The following is a 15,502-nucleotide window of genomic DNA, read 5'->3' as shown; positions in this document are numbered from 1 at the left end:
TTTGACTAATAAAGTTGATGTGCGTTGCTGGGAAAGCACAGCAGGTCAAGCAGCATCCGAGGAGCAGGAGAATCGACGTTTCAGGCATAAGCCCTTCATCAGGAATTTTGGCTCATAAAGGCAAGTATTCCGTATACTTTCCCAACTACTGCATCTACATGTTCGGCTACTTTCAGGGATCTGTGGATATTCAGAACAAGGTCCCTTGGACCTTCAGTACTTTCCAGTGCCCTACCAGTCATAGTATGCCCCCTCTGCCCAAATATTGCTAAGCATTCAGGGCATTGAGGAGAGCAGTTGGAAGTGATAAACTGAGACTGATAAATTTTTAACATAAAACAAAGTGCTACGGAGAAGCTCAGTAGATCTAAGGTCAACTGTGGAGAGAGAAACAGAATTAATGTCTCGAGCCCAATAGGGCTCTTCTATAGAAGATAGTATCTGTACCTAACAAAACTCTAACAGTTTGGAAAGGTGAGGGATCAAGGTTGCTGTATATTGCAGTTAGCACCTGAAAGGGTTAACTGATGTCATGAGATAAGCTCCACCAAAATCTCAAGGATTGTTCGGAGAAGAACAAATTCGAAGTCAGTTCTAGGTCCGTGCTAAGTGTATGTAGCAAACTGCAAAGTTTACTTACTCTTAAGTATAGCTTGAGGTCTCACAAAAACCTCTCATGTAACTCAGATGTAACTAGCCATTTAGTACTATGTAGTAAACCTATTTCAGCTTTCAAGACCAAGCATCTCCTCGAGATATTGTATGACACCCTTGCCATTCGCTATAAGTAACTAAAACTAATGTCAAGGAGGAGAATTGGTGGCAACTAATCTGCCCCAAAGCACCTCAGATGGTTCCAGTGAACATAGCCTCAACAGGTACCTGGTCAGCAGGGCTAGTCCCTGACAATAAACCAAAATGTACAAATCAACCATAATCAAATTGAACAGCAGACAGACCTAAAGTACTGGATGGACTTGACCTCCTCTCAACATCAGCCCCCTCTCCTTACCACTATCTCTCCATCTATTAGTCAACCAGTAATAACCATCTTAACTCAGACAGGTAGAATTCCCATTTGGGTAAGGTACCAGAGTGATACTGATGTTTCTGGAATTAGCACCTTCAGGAGGGCAGGAAATTGGAGGAAATAAAGAAAGAGATTGTTTCTGGTACCTCGCTCCCTGTAAGATTCAGTGCATTGATCCGATTCGGATTCATCCCCTGAGCACTCGTTCTGCTGTGGATCCCGGTTTTCATCATCTTCCATAATTCCAGATCAGGAGAAGAACCACTACAGAAATGAGACACAATTGATAAGTACGGTGTTGAAAGTATGTCATGCTGTTAACAAGGACAAGAGTGCTGAAGACTGGAATGTAATGGTAATATTGTGCTGCTCAGGGACCTGGCCTTCAAGGCAACAAAGATGTGTCGGGTAAACACAGGATAAGAACAATCAGAGTTTGATTGCTGCAGCTTGGAAATTATTTGATAGTTTCAGACTGTAGCTAAGACTCAGTCAGCAATTGCTAACAATCACTGTTGGGCCCTCCGCTCTGGAATTCCCTTACTAAACATTTTGGTCTTTAAGAAAGGTTGTATACACATTAGAGACAGTTCAGAGAGGGCTCACTCAACTGATATATGAGATGGGTAAGAGTTATCTTACGAGGCAAAATTGGACAGGTCTCAGTTTCTTTTCAATGCAGTTTATAAGAATGATGTGACCTTATTGAGACATACAAGATCCAGAGGGAACTTGAAATGGCTGATGCGGAAAGAATAATTATTCTTATGGGAGAGACTAGAACGAGGGGAACACAATTCAAAAATCAGCAGTCACCCATTTAAAACTGATGAAGAGATTTTTTTACTCTCCGATGGTCATGAACCTTTGGGACTTTGTTCCTTAGAGAGCAGTGGAGGTGGGCTCTTGAATATTTTCATCTCCTTTAAGATGGTCCATAAAATCCCCCTCTTTTTGTCAATTACCTCCTTTGGCTCAGGGTCCAATTTTGATTAATAACACTTTTGTGAAGCACCTTGGGATGTTTGTGATGTTAAAGGCACTATAAAATGCAAGTTGTTAGTATTATAAAACAGGCATGTTTTCAGATCTCCACTGGCGATGTTCACCGAGAGTCAAAGGATACATCAAAACTACCTGAAATGTGATGACAAACTGCAGCAGGAAGTCTCATACTTAAAAGATCACAGAATTACCTTATAAATTACAGGGAATAAAAAGTGAATGCAATGGATTTTTAATGATGCACTATTTGCTTCTTGTGTTTCTCAGAATTGCTTCAAATTGCTACCACTCATTATCACCACCTGTACTTCAACCCTGTTAGGGCTGCTCCCTCCACACACAATTAAATTTTAGATGAACAATATCAGAAACTGTACTATGGGTTCTTTTACATAATTCAGACATGGGAAATGTTCACAAAACAAGCATTGTTCTTTCCTGAAATTCTGCAGCAACATTGTTTAACCACAGATAAATGATAGTCAGATGAACCACAGCACAACTTCACTGTACAGAGACAACCCAATACCCATTCAGCTGTGGGCGACTTCCATGTAACAGTGCACAAGGGCACCCCTTCAAGGATGTTTCTGCCAAATGGTGTGCATAATATTCAAGTCCAAGTTCCCATTAACATGTATTTACTCCAGTTGTTGATACCAAAGGGTCTTGGTGTTCTGATTTAGGATTTATCCACCTCTGAAATATCAAGAACAGCCTTTTCCAAAACTCCATACAGAGAAAAGTCAGATAGGGATAAATCCAAAAGTCAGAAAGACTTGCACTTATATAGTGCTATTCACAACAATTAGATGTCTCAAAGCACTTTACAACCAATTAAATACTTTTATGATACTATCACCGTATGGGGTGCAAATGTTTAGATGAAACATTAAAATGATATCCCATGCGCTCTCTTAAGTGGATGAAAATGATCTCTTGGCATTATTTGTAAAACAGAGAGGAGTGCCCTTCGGTGTCCTGGACTATATTTCTCAACATACACCAAGACAGGTTTAACTGGTCACACGTTTCATTCCGGTGTACAAGTTGGCATTTCTCTACTTCTGTAACACAAAATGTATTTAGTTAGTTGTAATGAACTTTGTGATGCCCTGAGGAAGTGAAAGGCACTGTACAGATGCCAGCTTTTCTTAAGAGAGTTTCCTGGACTTAGAAGCTACCTTTTTGGTAATCTTACACTAAATGTGCTAAAGTCAAGCAATCTCACAACCAATATAGCAGATATCAGCTCTGCTGTCCTGCCACATTCAGCCATAAATGGAAGTGGAAATTTAATCAGTAACTAGAAGAGCCTTGAAAAATACTCTTATTCTCAGTAATGGGATGGCCCAGCATTTGCTGAAATATTTTAAACCATCTTTAGCTAAAAGTGCTGAGTGAATGCTCCATTTCAGCCTCTTTCTGAGGCTTCTAAAGTCTTCAGCCAATTTGATTCTTCCACACGATATCAAAAAAGGGCTGAAAGCACTTGATTCTGCACACGATAAGGGCCCTGTCAAAATTCTGGCAGTAGAAGATAAGATTTCTGCTCCAGAACTGGCTACATCTTTAGCCAAGCTGTTCCAATATAAAACTGACATCTACATCGGCAAAATGATAAATTACTCAAGTATGCCCTGTCCGCAAAAAGCAAGACAAGTCCAAATTGGTCAATGACCATTCCCACCAACCTACTCTCTATCATCAGCAAAGTGATGGGAGTTGTTGTTGACAGTGCAATCAAGTGGCACTTACTCAGCAATAATCTGCTGGCTGATGCAGTTTGTGTTCCTGAAAGTGCCTCTCAGCTCCTGACACGATTACAGTCTTGGTTCAAACATGAACAAAAGAATTGAATTCAAGAGGTTAAGTAAATAATGCCCCTTTGACATCAAGGTCATATTTCACCAAGTGTGGCATCACGGAGCCTGAGTAAAACTGGAGGCAATGAGAATCAGGGAGGAAACCTTCCACAGGCTGGAGTTATATTGAACGTATAAGAAAACGGTTGTGGTCATTGCAGGTCAATCACTTCAGACCAAATACATCACGGCTGGAATTCTGTCAGATAGTGCTTTAGCCCCTTACAATCTTCAGCTGCTTCATCAATGATGTTCTCTCCACCACAAGGTCAGAAATGGGATGCTCACAGTCAATTGTACAGTATTCACTGCCATTCAGAACTCTTCAGAAACTGAAGCAGTCTGTACCTACATGAAGCAAGACCTGGACAACATTCAGGCTAAGGTCTGATAGTTGGCAAGTTACATACACGATGCACAAGAGTGAAACAATGACCATCCCAAACAAAACAGAATCTAACTATGAACCTATGATGTTCAACAGCATTACTATCTCAGAATTCCCCACAACCAATATACCTGAGCAGCACGGTGACTCAGTGGTTAGCACTGCTGCCTCACAGCACCAGGGTCCCAGGTTCGATTCCAGCCTCAGGCAACTGTCTGTGTGGAGTTTGCACATTCTCCCTGTGTCTATGTGGATTTCCTCTAGGTGCTCCGGTTTCCTCCCACAGTCCATAAATGTGCAGGTCAGGTGAATTGGCCATGCTAGATTGGCCATAGTGTTAGGTGCATTAGTCAGAGGGAAATGGGTCTTGGTGGGTTACTCTTCGGAGGGTCGGTGTGGACTTGTTGGGCTGAAGGGCCTGTTTCCACACTGCAGGGAATCTAATCTAATCTAATCTAATCTTACCATTGACCAGAAAATGAACTGGACCAACTATATAAATATTACGGCTACAAGAACAGGTCGGAAGCTGTGAATTCTGGCTCTCTAAAACCTCTCCAACGTCTAAAGGCGCAAGTCAGGAGTCTGATGGAATACCACTTACCCCAAATGAGTGCAGCTCCAACAACAATTAAGAAGCTCAACACCAGCTTGCTTTACTGGTACAGCATTCAACTGTCTCTCCAACTGTCTTTGCCCCGCATTATTGGGAAGCTAGTCACACTTAGTGGAAAGAATCTCCAGAATTTTCAGTCCTGAATTTAACTTTCAGCATTTTGAACATATGCTTCTACCTAATTTGTTGTACTTTCAAGATGAAAGTCAAAGACCTGCTCCAGCTGATCCTTACCATAATACTTCATAACTTGCATACTTTATTGCCTGTATTTTATGCAGTTCACATTTCTCTAGCTGCTCCTCAGAACTTAAGCTTCTAACAAAATTTCAAATGCAGAAGTCAAAATGCTTGCGCATCTGTAGGTTTAGAAAGGGATTGCTTTGTTGTTGGATTAATCCTGAATCAAAGCACCTAGATTTTTAAGTCTCTCCTCATCATCACCTCCAGCTTTTGAATGCTTTCATTATGTCACAGTGGCCAGAAGTGGATTACAGTACTTGAGGCATGATCTGAACAGAGCTGTCAAAGCTGGACCAGGTAAGAGGTCCCTAACGCTGTAAATTTCTAAAATTTGCTCTTTTGTTTCCCTACACTGTGCATGATGACAACTCAAAAATCATCTCAATGCCGGTGAAGAGTTCTCACAGGTCCCCAGGACATGAACATGCTATACAAATGCAAGTCTTTCTTACTTCATTGCAGCTTTATGGAATGATACCATAGCACCATTGAACATCTTAAAGATAAATTAACACCATGTATGCACCCCTGCACTGCACACACTCCAGCCACACTCTCCTCAACTGTTACATTGACTGCACAGCCATACTGTATCAGTCACTTAGACTTTCCACAATGTTGCTTTTGTTGCACTCCCAGTAAGCAGCTCCATTCTGTTGGGGAGAGAGGGAGTAAAGTATGGGTCAGTTCAAGGAACTTCTGAAAGTGGAAAAAAATCCTTGCCTGATGCTCTTGAATGGATTGTGTGCATTAAAACTTCATTACATTGAAATGACAATACTGCACGCAACTTCCTGTTCAAATTAAGTTTTTCCCACGGGCGTAAAACCATGGCATTCTTTACCATGCTTGATCTTCTCTTCTTACTTCAGTCTTCGTCCAATTCTGATTTTACCTAACCATTTCACTCGCTGCAATAACTTGGTACTTTATACTGTTTCCCATCAATAACAATTCACACTTAGACTCAACTCAGTCAAATGAACAGAGGCACGCCTAATTTTACACTCAAAGGTCCAGGAACACATTAAGATACTAATGCTATTAATTTTTTTCTGGGATTAATCATTCTCAATTTTCCACGATGTGGGAGAGGGTTGCAGCTTGAAACGTCTGGTGCATTAGGAAAATACTGAGTTCTCATCGAGTGCTCATATACGGAACCTTTCTGGTCTTAGTCCAACAGGTTTATTTGAAAGTACAAGCTTTCAGAGCGCTGCTCCTTCATCAGCTAGCTACCTGACAAAGGAACAGCACTCCGAAAGCTTTACTTTCAAATAAACCTGTTGGACTATAACCTGGTGTTGTGTGACTTTTAACTTTGTCCACCCCAGTCCAACACCAGCACCTCCAAATCATGGCCTCTCTGGTCTTTGCATACGCAATGAGTGTACCACTAGAAAGAAAAACATCCAGAAGCTATTTACCGGTGGCTCAGGTCAGAATTACAATGACTAGAAGGTTAATAAATCCTCATTCAGGTGAAAGTACACAGGAGTGAAATACACCCCACCTTCAACAGCAGTTTGGATAGAGGAAGTCAGAGTGATAAGTCTGCTTTAACATGAGGTTAGTTACAGTGACAAGACTACATTAACATGGGGTTAGCCAGTCAATCATACAGTGACAGAACAGCACTATTGAGTATTATAGAGGGATCAGTTATATACTGATGGGATAGCAGCACTGTTGGGTCAATTACACTCAAAGCTGCAGGCTACTCCAGTGAGGGATCTGCCAGTAGTTACCTGCATGAAATCTAGAAAGGAACCTGTGAACTTAAATGAACAGCAAATAGTCTTTTTGTCAGTGTGGAAACAGGCCGATCAGCCCAACAAGTCCACACTAACTCTTCGACAGGGTCCATCCAGACTCATTTCCTACCCTATCCTATCCCTATAACCCTGCATTTCCTATGGCCAATCCACATAACCTGCATATTTTTGGACTGTGGGATGAAACTGGGGCACCCAGAGGAAACCCACGCAGACTTGGGGAGAATGTGCAAACTCCACACAGACAGTCACTTGAGGGTGGAATCGAACCTGCATCGCTAGCATTGTGAGGCAGCAGTGCTAACCATTGAGCTACTATGCCGCCCCACTGGACCAGACTTCATTGTTTTGTGTTCATTTATGAGAAGTAGGCATCATTATTGCCCATCACTGGAGGGCAGTTAAGAATCAACTACACTGCTGTGAGTCTGGAGTCACATGAAGGCCAGACTGGGCAAGGGTGGCAGATTTGGCAGCACGGTGGCTCAGTGGTTAGCACTGCTGCCTCACAGTACCAGGGTCCCAGGCTCGATTCCAGCCTCAGGCAACTGTGTGTGTGGAGTTGGCACATTCTCCCTGTGTCTGCGTGGGTTTCCTCCGGTTTCCTCCCACAGTCCAAAGATGTGCAGGTCAGGTGAATTGACCATGCTAAATTGCCCATCGTTTTAGGTGCATTAGTCAGAGGGAAATGGGTGGGTTACTCTTCGGAGATTCGGTGTGGACTGGTTGGGCCAATGGGCCTGTTTCCACACTGTAGGCAATCTAATCTAATCTAATCATTTCCTTCCTTAATGGGAAGGTAGCGGTACAGATAGTACCGCTGCACCACAGGAGACCTTGAAGGATCACGATACATCAGTGATTGAGTCTTTTCCACCTGCAGACTCAGGGAGCTATTTAATCCTTTTTTTGAGTGGGGAGGGTGGACGGTGGCACAGCCTGACTGCTCTTGCCTTACATTACTGAACCAATTGGTTTCTTAATGCTTACATGGTCACCATTGGCTAGATTTTTATTCCAGACTTATACTGAATTAAAGTTTCACCATCTGCTACGGTGGGATTCGAACCCATCTCCCCTGAATATTAATCTGTGGTTCTGGATGACTAGCCCAGTGACATTACCACTACCCACCTCCTCCTACGTGGACTCCATTACCTCAACAAACACACAAGGCCACGATCAGAGATCACCCCAGGCCCTTTCTAAATCTCAGCAGTCACAATGGAAGCCCCACTGATAGCTCAGCAGATAAACAGTGAAACACAAAGATACATGAATCAGGAAGGTCAAGTTCAGGCTGATCTCAATTCACTCATTTTCGGCAGGTCTGTAATTCAAGCACTGCCCACTGATCTCAGCACCAATGGGCTCGTGATCAAATAAACAGATCAACTTGCAAGGTGCAGTTGGGGAGAAGCAGGTTAGATTGTGCCACATCCCCAGAGCTAAGTAGCTTCCCGAGACTGGAGATGGAAATTCAACTGACATATCACAACACTTCAAGGTCACTTGTGGCGCAGTGGTACTGTCCCTATCTCTAAACCAGGAGGCCCAACACACCTGCTCCAGAAGTGTGGAGTAACATCTCTGAACAGGGTGATCAGAAAGTACATCACAACACTTCAAGGGTTCTTGTGCTGCAGTGGTAGTATCCCTACATCTGGGCCAGGACACCCAGGTTAAGTACCGTCTGCTTCAGAGGTGTGTAATAACATCTCTGAACAGACGGATCAGAAAATATCCATCTTCAGCCACCAATCGAATCAGCACCTTCTAGGTGAGGTTAGGAGACAATGGAAGAAAAAGAAGTTAGAAGATTTAAGAAGAGATCTCATAAATAATTGTAAATAATGAAGAAGAGAATTACCAAGTATTTACAGCACAGAAATAGGCCACTTGGCCCAAGTAGGCACTGTTGGTGTTTATGTCTGTACTGCCAGCCTATCAGTACCTATATACTTCTATTTCATTCTTCCCTATGCTTGTCTAACTTCCACTTAAATACATTTAAGATTCACCTTAATTATTTCTGCGGGAGAGAGTTCTGGTTCAAAATATTTCTCCTGAGCTCCCGACAGAATTTATAAACAACTGCCTTATATTTATTGCAAGCAGTTTAGGTTTTTCTCACAAGTGGAGCCATGTTTGTTGAACCAAAGACATCCACGATTAAATCCTGCTGCTTCAAATTTGTCGCTGACCTCAAATCAGAGTCTCTATACATGGGTCCATTGTTTTGTCAATTTATTCATCTTCAGAGCAGCTTATCAGCATCTTTTGTTATTTTACAGTCACAGAGCCTTTCAACACGGAAACAAAATCTTCGGTCCAACCAGTCCATACCAACCATATTCCCAAACTAAACTAGCCCCACCTGCCTGCGCCTGGCCCATATCCTTCCAAACATTTCTTGTTCATGTACTTATCCAAATGTCTTTTAAACATTATAATTGTACTTGCATCTCTGGAAGTTCATTCCACACACGAACCACTGTGTAAAAAAATAAGCTGCTCCTCATTTTTTTTTAAATTGTTCTCCTCTCACCTTAAAAATATGCCCCTAGTCTTGAAATTGCCCATCCTAGGGAAAAGACACCTGCCATTCACCTTATCTATACCCCTCATGATTTTATAAACTGCTATGTGGTCATTCCTCAACCTCCTACACTCCAGTGAAAAAGTCCCAGTATATCCAGCCTCTCCTTGTAACTCAAACCCTTGTAATTCAAACAACATCCTAGTAAACCTCTTCTGAACCCTATCCTGCTTAATAATTCCTTAATAGGGCAACAAGAACTGGACATAGTATTCCAGATGGGCCTCACCAACGTTCTGTACAACTCAACGTAACATCCCAACTCCTATACTCAAAGGTTTGCGCAATGAAGGCAAGTGTGCTGAACGCCATCTTATCCACCATTCTACATGTAACGCAAATTTCAAAGAATAATGTACCTAAATCCCTTGGTCTCTGTTCCAGAACATTACAATATTCATGGAACATAGGCTGGTTAGGGCAACAGCTATTGCCTACCTCTAACTGTCCTCGAGAACATGGTGGTGAGCTGTCTTCCAAAACTATGCAGTTCATGGGATGTGGGTACATCCACAGTGCTGATAGGGAGGGAGTTTCAGGATTTTCAAACAGCAACAATGCAAGAACAGCAATAATGCTCAGGAAGGTGTGATGGGGAGAGGATTTGCAAGAACCTGAGACTTTAATTGAGTAAAATCCTGCATGCTTATTGTGTTTGTTCCATTGCATATTTCACAGCATTCAGACAACCTAAGGTACTTTAGCTGGTGGTGGTGGTGGGGTGGGGAGGGAAGCAAGTGCTGTCCTTGGGAACATCTCCAAGGCACCTGCCAGCACCGACTGGCAGATGAAGGTCCCTAGAACCTCATTTGCCTTTAATCGACCCTTGATGTTAGGAAGTATCTGGTGTGTCTCCTAGTGGGCTGAGATGGGCATTGGGTCCCTCTTTGGCATGGCATAAAGATGCTCTTGCCTGACCCAACAGAACTGTTTAGGATCTTTTTGTACCAAAGCCATTCTTACCAGTCTCATCAGCAGTGAATGTAACTGAAGGCAAACAGGCAACACATCACCAAAGGATTTAGGTAAATGAGGAAGCAGCTCAGAAAAGGTTTAATATACTGATACCCGAAATGAGTGGGTTATCTTATGAAGAAAGATTGGACAGACTGGGCTTGTTCCTACTGGAGTTAGAGGAGTGACTGATTGAAGCAAATAAAATCCTGAATGGTCTTAACAAAGTCAATGTGAAAAGGGTATTTCCTCTAGTGGGGCAGTCCAGGAGTAGGGGGCACTGCTCTAAAGTTAGGACGTGCCCCTTTCAGGCACAGATGAAGAGAATTTTTGTGCCTCATGGCTGTGTGACACTGGAATTCTCTGCCTCAGAAGCTGTTAGAGGCACAGTCATAGAGTCATAGAGATGTACAGCATGGAAACAGTCCCTTCAGTCCAACCCATCCATGCCGACCAGATATTCCAAAATACATACATTTTTGTTAGCAAAGAGATTCAAAGTCATTGGGGGTAAAAGGAAATGTAGAATTCAAAACGAAAGCAAATAAGTGATCTTAATGAATGGTGCAGCGAGCCCAAAAGGTCAAATGGTCTATTTATGCTCTTATTTCATTTGTTCATCACATCAATCATCACAGCTATGAGGGGTCATCCTGGTCTCCAGTCCCCATTCATTTGTGATCACTAGTTATCATCGTAGTTCAAACATAGCAAACTTGGCTCAGGGCGCAGAAAGAGTTGGTGTAACCTGGGGAGGGGACAGGAGGTAGAGAGTCAGACAAACTTCTCCCTCCTGTGCAATAACACTGAACACCGTCTGGAAGGATTACTGGATGCAGGCTGATGATCCACAATCCCATTTTACATCCTCGCAGTCAAATCGTTAATCAATATTCTTTGGTCTGGGCTCTTTGGTGAAGACCGGATGCTGGACAAAGATGTTTGAGAGTCGCCAGCCGTTAAAAGCGTCCAGAGAAAAGAGACAAGAATGAGAAGGATACTTTCACCTGCAATGCAAGTTCCCTGGTGACATCCCTTTCACAGTGCTCAAGTGATTTGTGAAGTGGATCAGTTACTCCTCAGCACTTCCTGGTTACTAAATGGCACCACTGCACCTGCACTAACCCAATTCCTTCCAAATACACCTGATATCATACCTAGTAGATCTAAGAAGGAGAATAGCAACAGTAAATAAGATAGGAAGATAAGTACAGAGGAACCTCGATTATCCGAAGGACACGGGCAGGAGTATTTTGTTCAGTTAATCGAATGCCGGATGACATAGTTAGCCAAGCATTGGGACCTTGATATCTTGTTAGGATAATCTGAAATTTGGTTAATCGAATTCCAGATAATCGAGGTTCCTCTGTACACTGAAAATAAAATAATCAAAATGTTTATGAGGAAGGATCTTAGGCAAACCCAGTTGCCATGAGAAAGAACCAGCAAAGGATGGGAAAAATCTTCCACAGACTCGATGTTATGATTTCTGTTGAGTTCCCCATATTTCCCAACGCCTGCTGCTGAAGGAGAAGTGAGCCAAAGTAGTGACATTAAAGATCAATCGGAGTCTCCCTCCAAAAGGCTGGCAACTTTGGGTGGAGTGGGACAAAAGATGGTGTGAGTCAGGAATTGAAACCTGATGATTTTATGCAGAAGGGACCATTGACAGAGGTAAAAAGGCCCCAGTGTTCTGAGGTCCTGGGACAGAAGTAAGTATAAATTTCAAATCCTGATCTCGGTGATGACCAGTGAGAAAGCAAATGGGTTACGAGACTATCAGATCACCACCAAACCAACAGCACCTCAGAAACAGATCAATTTTCTCCTCTCCTCTCCCAAGTGCTGTTGGAGATTACATTTAAAAACTGCCAAGCAGTCACTGGTCATTTAGTCCAATTTTGTTTTCTGGTAGGCCAAATGAGCCAAGGTAAGAGGAAAATAGCTTTCACCCTGACTCAGGGACAAAATGCCACAATCAAGGTCTCAGTTCTAAAGCAACTCAGTCCTATTTAGGTTTCACTCTGAATTAGTGGTTGGTTCCTCTTTAAATTTGGTGGGATTGAATGCTTGGAAGCACCATCCACATGACAGACAAATCCCAAATTGACCTCAAGTACTTTGAGATGGATGAAATTAATGGGAAGAAGGGAAGAATTTGCACCTCTAGAATTCAGGATTTCCAAAGCTCTTCTCAGCCATTGATGCACAGTCAATGTTAAAACGGAGCAAGCATCACCTCACTTCAAGGCTTTGCTTGAGTTGAGTTGAGGTCAACACAGACTACAGAGGAATCAAATTTGAGAACTTCCTGGTCAAAGCCAAGGTTTTTTTTACTCATGGTCTGCGTTGAAATGTTCCCCCCCACCACCACAAAAATTCCAATGAAACCAGGCATTCCTAGTTAGCAAGATTCCATGGTCACAGAGTATCAGCCAATGTCGAATGAGTTTGGTCACTTTCAGTTGTGTCAGACTGCCTCAGACATGCAGGACAGTGAAGACATGTTGACCGGACAAAGTACACATGATAAGATCCTATCCCTTAACGTAGAAAGGGAAGGAGATCATTCAGTTTCCCCACCATTCAATGAGATCACCATCAAATCACCTAAATCCACGTACATGCCCTTGGCCCTTGTACCTCTGTAATAGCAGAGTTCACATAGGTCATATTTAAAATTTAGCATCGATTTCTTGCCTTTCATGGAATACTTTCTGATTTCTACCATACATCACTCCTGAAAGCCTAAGAAATTTGTGCCAGACTTAGGTCGCAGAATGTTGGATTGGCCAATCACCAGAAATAGTTTCTCTATATTTACTTAATTGGAGTCCATTACCATCTTAACTGTTGGAGATTATCATGGGTACTTTAAGACAATCCACCAACGTTCATACGTTTCGTACTAGCCCACAAATTACTAGATTTATCAAAGTGAATTTCAAAACTTGTCAGGGTTGGTTTGCAATTCAGAACTTCGGTATTGCAAGCCCGATGCCATAACTGTTACAATAATATTAGTTACATGCAGAGCCTCCAATGATTATTATAAAATGGATTGGAAAATATATTATGGATTGAGCTAGCCTTCTGATATTTTTATGGTGCAACTTCAGACTTGAATAAATAGATACCTAAGAGAGAGAGTGCAGGCGGGGGTGTTGGTCTGCTAAAGAAACAGAGTAATTCCTCAGTGAATAACAATGAAAGTTGACCTGCTGATATGAATTAGGCATCAAAGCCAGCAGGAAGGTAATGTTGATATTATCCAATTGCTATGCTCAAAGGAGTGAACTCAAAAATCATCCCAATGGTGCCTGGATGACTCAAAATCTGAGTGACAAAGGACCTGAGGTCAGTTGCCTCTTTAGGAATAAATTGTTACAGATGCTGGAATCTGTATTGAAAACAAAAAAAATGTGCTGACGAAGAGTCATATGGACTCAAAACTTGCTTTCTCTCCATGGATGCTTAGTTGCCTACTTCTTTCTTTGAATTGCTTAAATCTTTAAAGAAAATATTCCTGAAATTCGAGTCCACTAGGCTTTTGCCCCTCGTCTTAAGTTCCAATCTAGCACAGTGATAATACTGTGATAATTTGATGGTTGTAAAAACCCTTAACTATATTAGTCTTAATTCAAGCTCTGGAAGATAATGACACCACAAGCTTACATGCCGAATGCTGAGTTTTGGGTTGAATCAAAGAAGATTTATTCTGTATCCAACTGCGTTGTGCATGCTTAATGAGAAATCTGGATCCCTGAGACAGACAAAAGTTTGACTTCTCCAGTCTCGGACATCCAGCAGAAAATACACAAAAAGAATCATGAGCAGGAAAATAAAATAAAAATTATACTTTAGTTCAGTCATGAGAGTTAATGATCCCCCCCCCATCCAGATTCAACTCAACTGAGACTTAAAGTTTGTCAATGCACACAAGACATCCTCTTACATGCATTAATATTTTTGACACATTGATAACCTAGAACATATGATTCACAATTTTCCAAAAGAGAGAAAGCAATGCTAAGAACAAGCACATACAACGGTATTAAATTTTGCTCAATAAAAGATCAAGTTGACAATTTTTCAGAGAGTGTGGCAGACACGGGCAAGGCACAGGGATGAAGTGGGGAGGGTGGGAGCAGGAGGCTGGGGAGTGCATATTAAAGTTCCCTCTGCTCGTCGCGTTACAGTGCAATGGTATCACAAACTGTGCACTGCGGTGAGAGCAGAACCTTACATTTTCCCAAAGAGTGACCGGGTGGAAAGGGCTGAGCGGGCTTCGATGCAGATTTTTCCAAAGTTTGGTCTGATGATTGTGGCTTGCAAATCCAAAAAGATGGAGAGGGAGGCAATGGAGAGGCAGCGATAAGCATCAACAGCTCTCAGGGTTTGAAATATCCTCAGTGGCTGTGAACTGCAATAACCTGGCTCTCCTAACTGGAGATCCCTGAAGATGTTCTGGTGCTCTGCCCCCACTGAGATTAACATATTCCCAATCCATTACAGTCAAATCCTCAAATTGCTAAAAACACATTATACCTTCATTAATTTTTATACAGATGGGTTTAATATTACCTTACATATGAATTTCAGGCCTTATTTCCTCCGCCGGTCGTTTTCAGGGGATTTTTTTCTCTTGCAAACATACAGCTGAACAATGGAGCAGCCACCATCTTACCACAATGCACTGTCGGCTCCCACAGCGCAGCGCGCAGGCGCGGGTACCGCCGGTCGCGCCGGGAATTGTAGTTCAGTACCTCCGCCTGCTGCCATGGATGCGGACGGCGCACCTACCGCAGAGGGACCACACCTCCCAAGGTGCATTGCGCAGCGGCGGCCCGGCTACAGCGGAGAGAGGGGATCCGAGCGGAAGCGGGGAAGGACGAGATACGGACGGACGATTCCGGAAATGGCCGAGAGTTGCCGGAGATCACCGAAGGAGGGGTGGAGGTTGGGTAGAGGCAGAAGGGGAGAGTGACCGAAGATTGACGGAAGTCCACGAAGCCTGTTTCTTAAAG

General features: G+C 42.7%; 1 protein-coding gene across 3 annotated transcripts in view; it reads right to left on the bottom strand.

Annotated features, from left to right (window-relative positions):
• The window catches only part of scaf1 (SR-related CTD-associated factor 1), a 41,049-nt gene extending 25,861 nt beyond the window's left edge, over positions 1-15,188 (bottom strand). For 2 of the 3 annotated variants that reach the window (XM_043679508.1, XM_043679510.1), the window contains exons 1-2: positions 15,060-15,188; positions 1,177-1,294 (exon numbers count right to left, since the gene is read on the bottom strand). In XM_043679508.1, the coding sequence (XP_043535443.1) occupies positions 1,177-1,270 (94 nt within the window). In that variant the 5' untranslated portion in view covers positions 1,271-1,294; positions 15,060-15,188. The remainder of the gene's footprint in view (positions 1-1,176; positions 1,295-15,059) is intronic. The other variant, XM_043679509.1, reaches the window with a different exon arrangement.
• Positions 15,189-15,502: the final 314 nt, after the last annotated feature.

This window comes from Chiloscyllium plagiosum, chromosome 39 (assembly GCF_004010195.1).
Source record: "Chiloscyllium plagiosum isolate BGI_BamShark_2017 chromosome 39, ASM401019v2, whole genome shotgun sequence".
In the NCBI taxonomy this organism is placed as follows: Eukaryota; Metazoa; Chordata; class Chondrichthyes; order Orectolobiformes; family Hemiscylliidae; genus Chiloscyllium; species Chiloscyllium plagiosum.
Note: the sequence above shows the minus strand (reverse complement) of the source record. Positions and strands in the feature narration are given on the sequence as shown.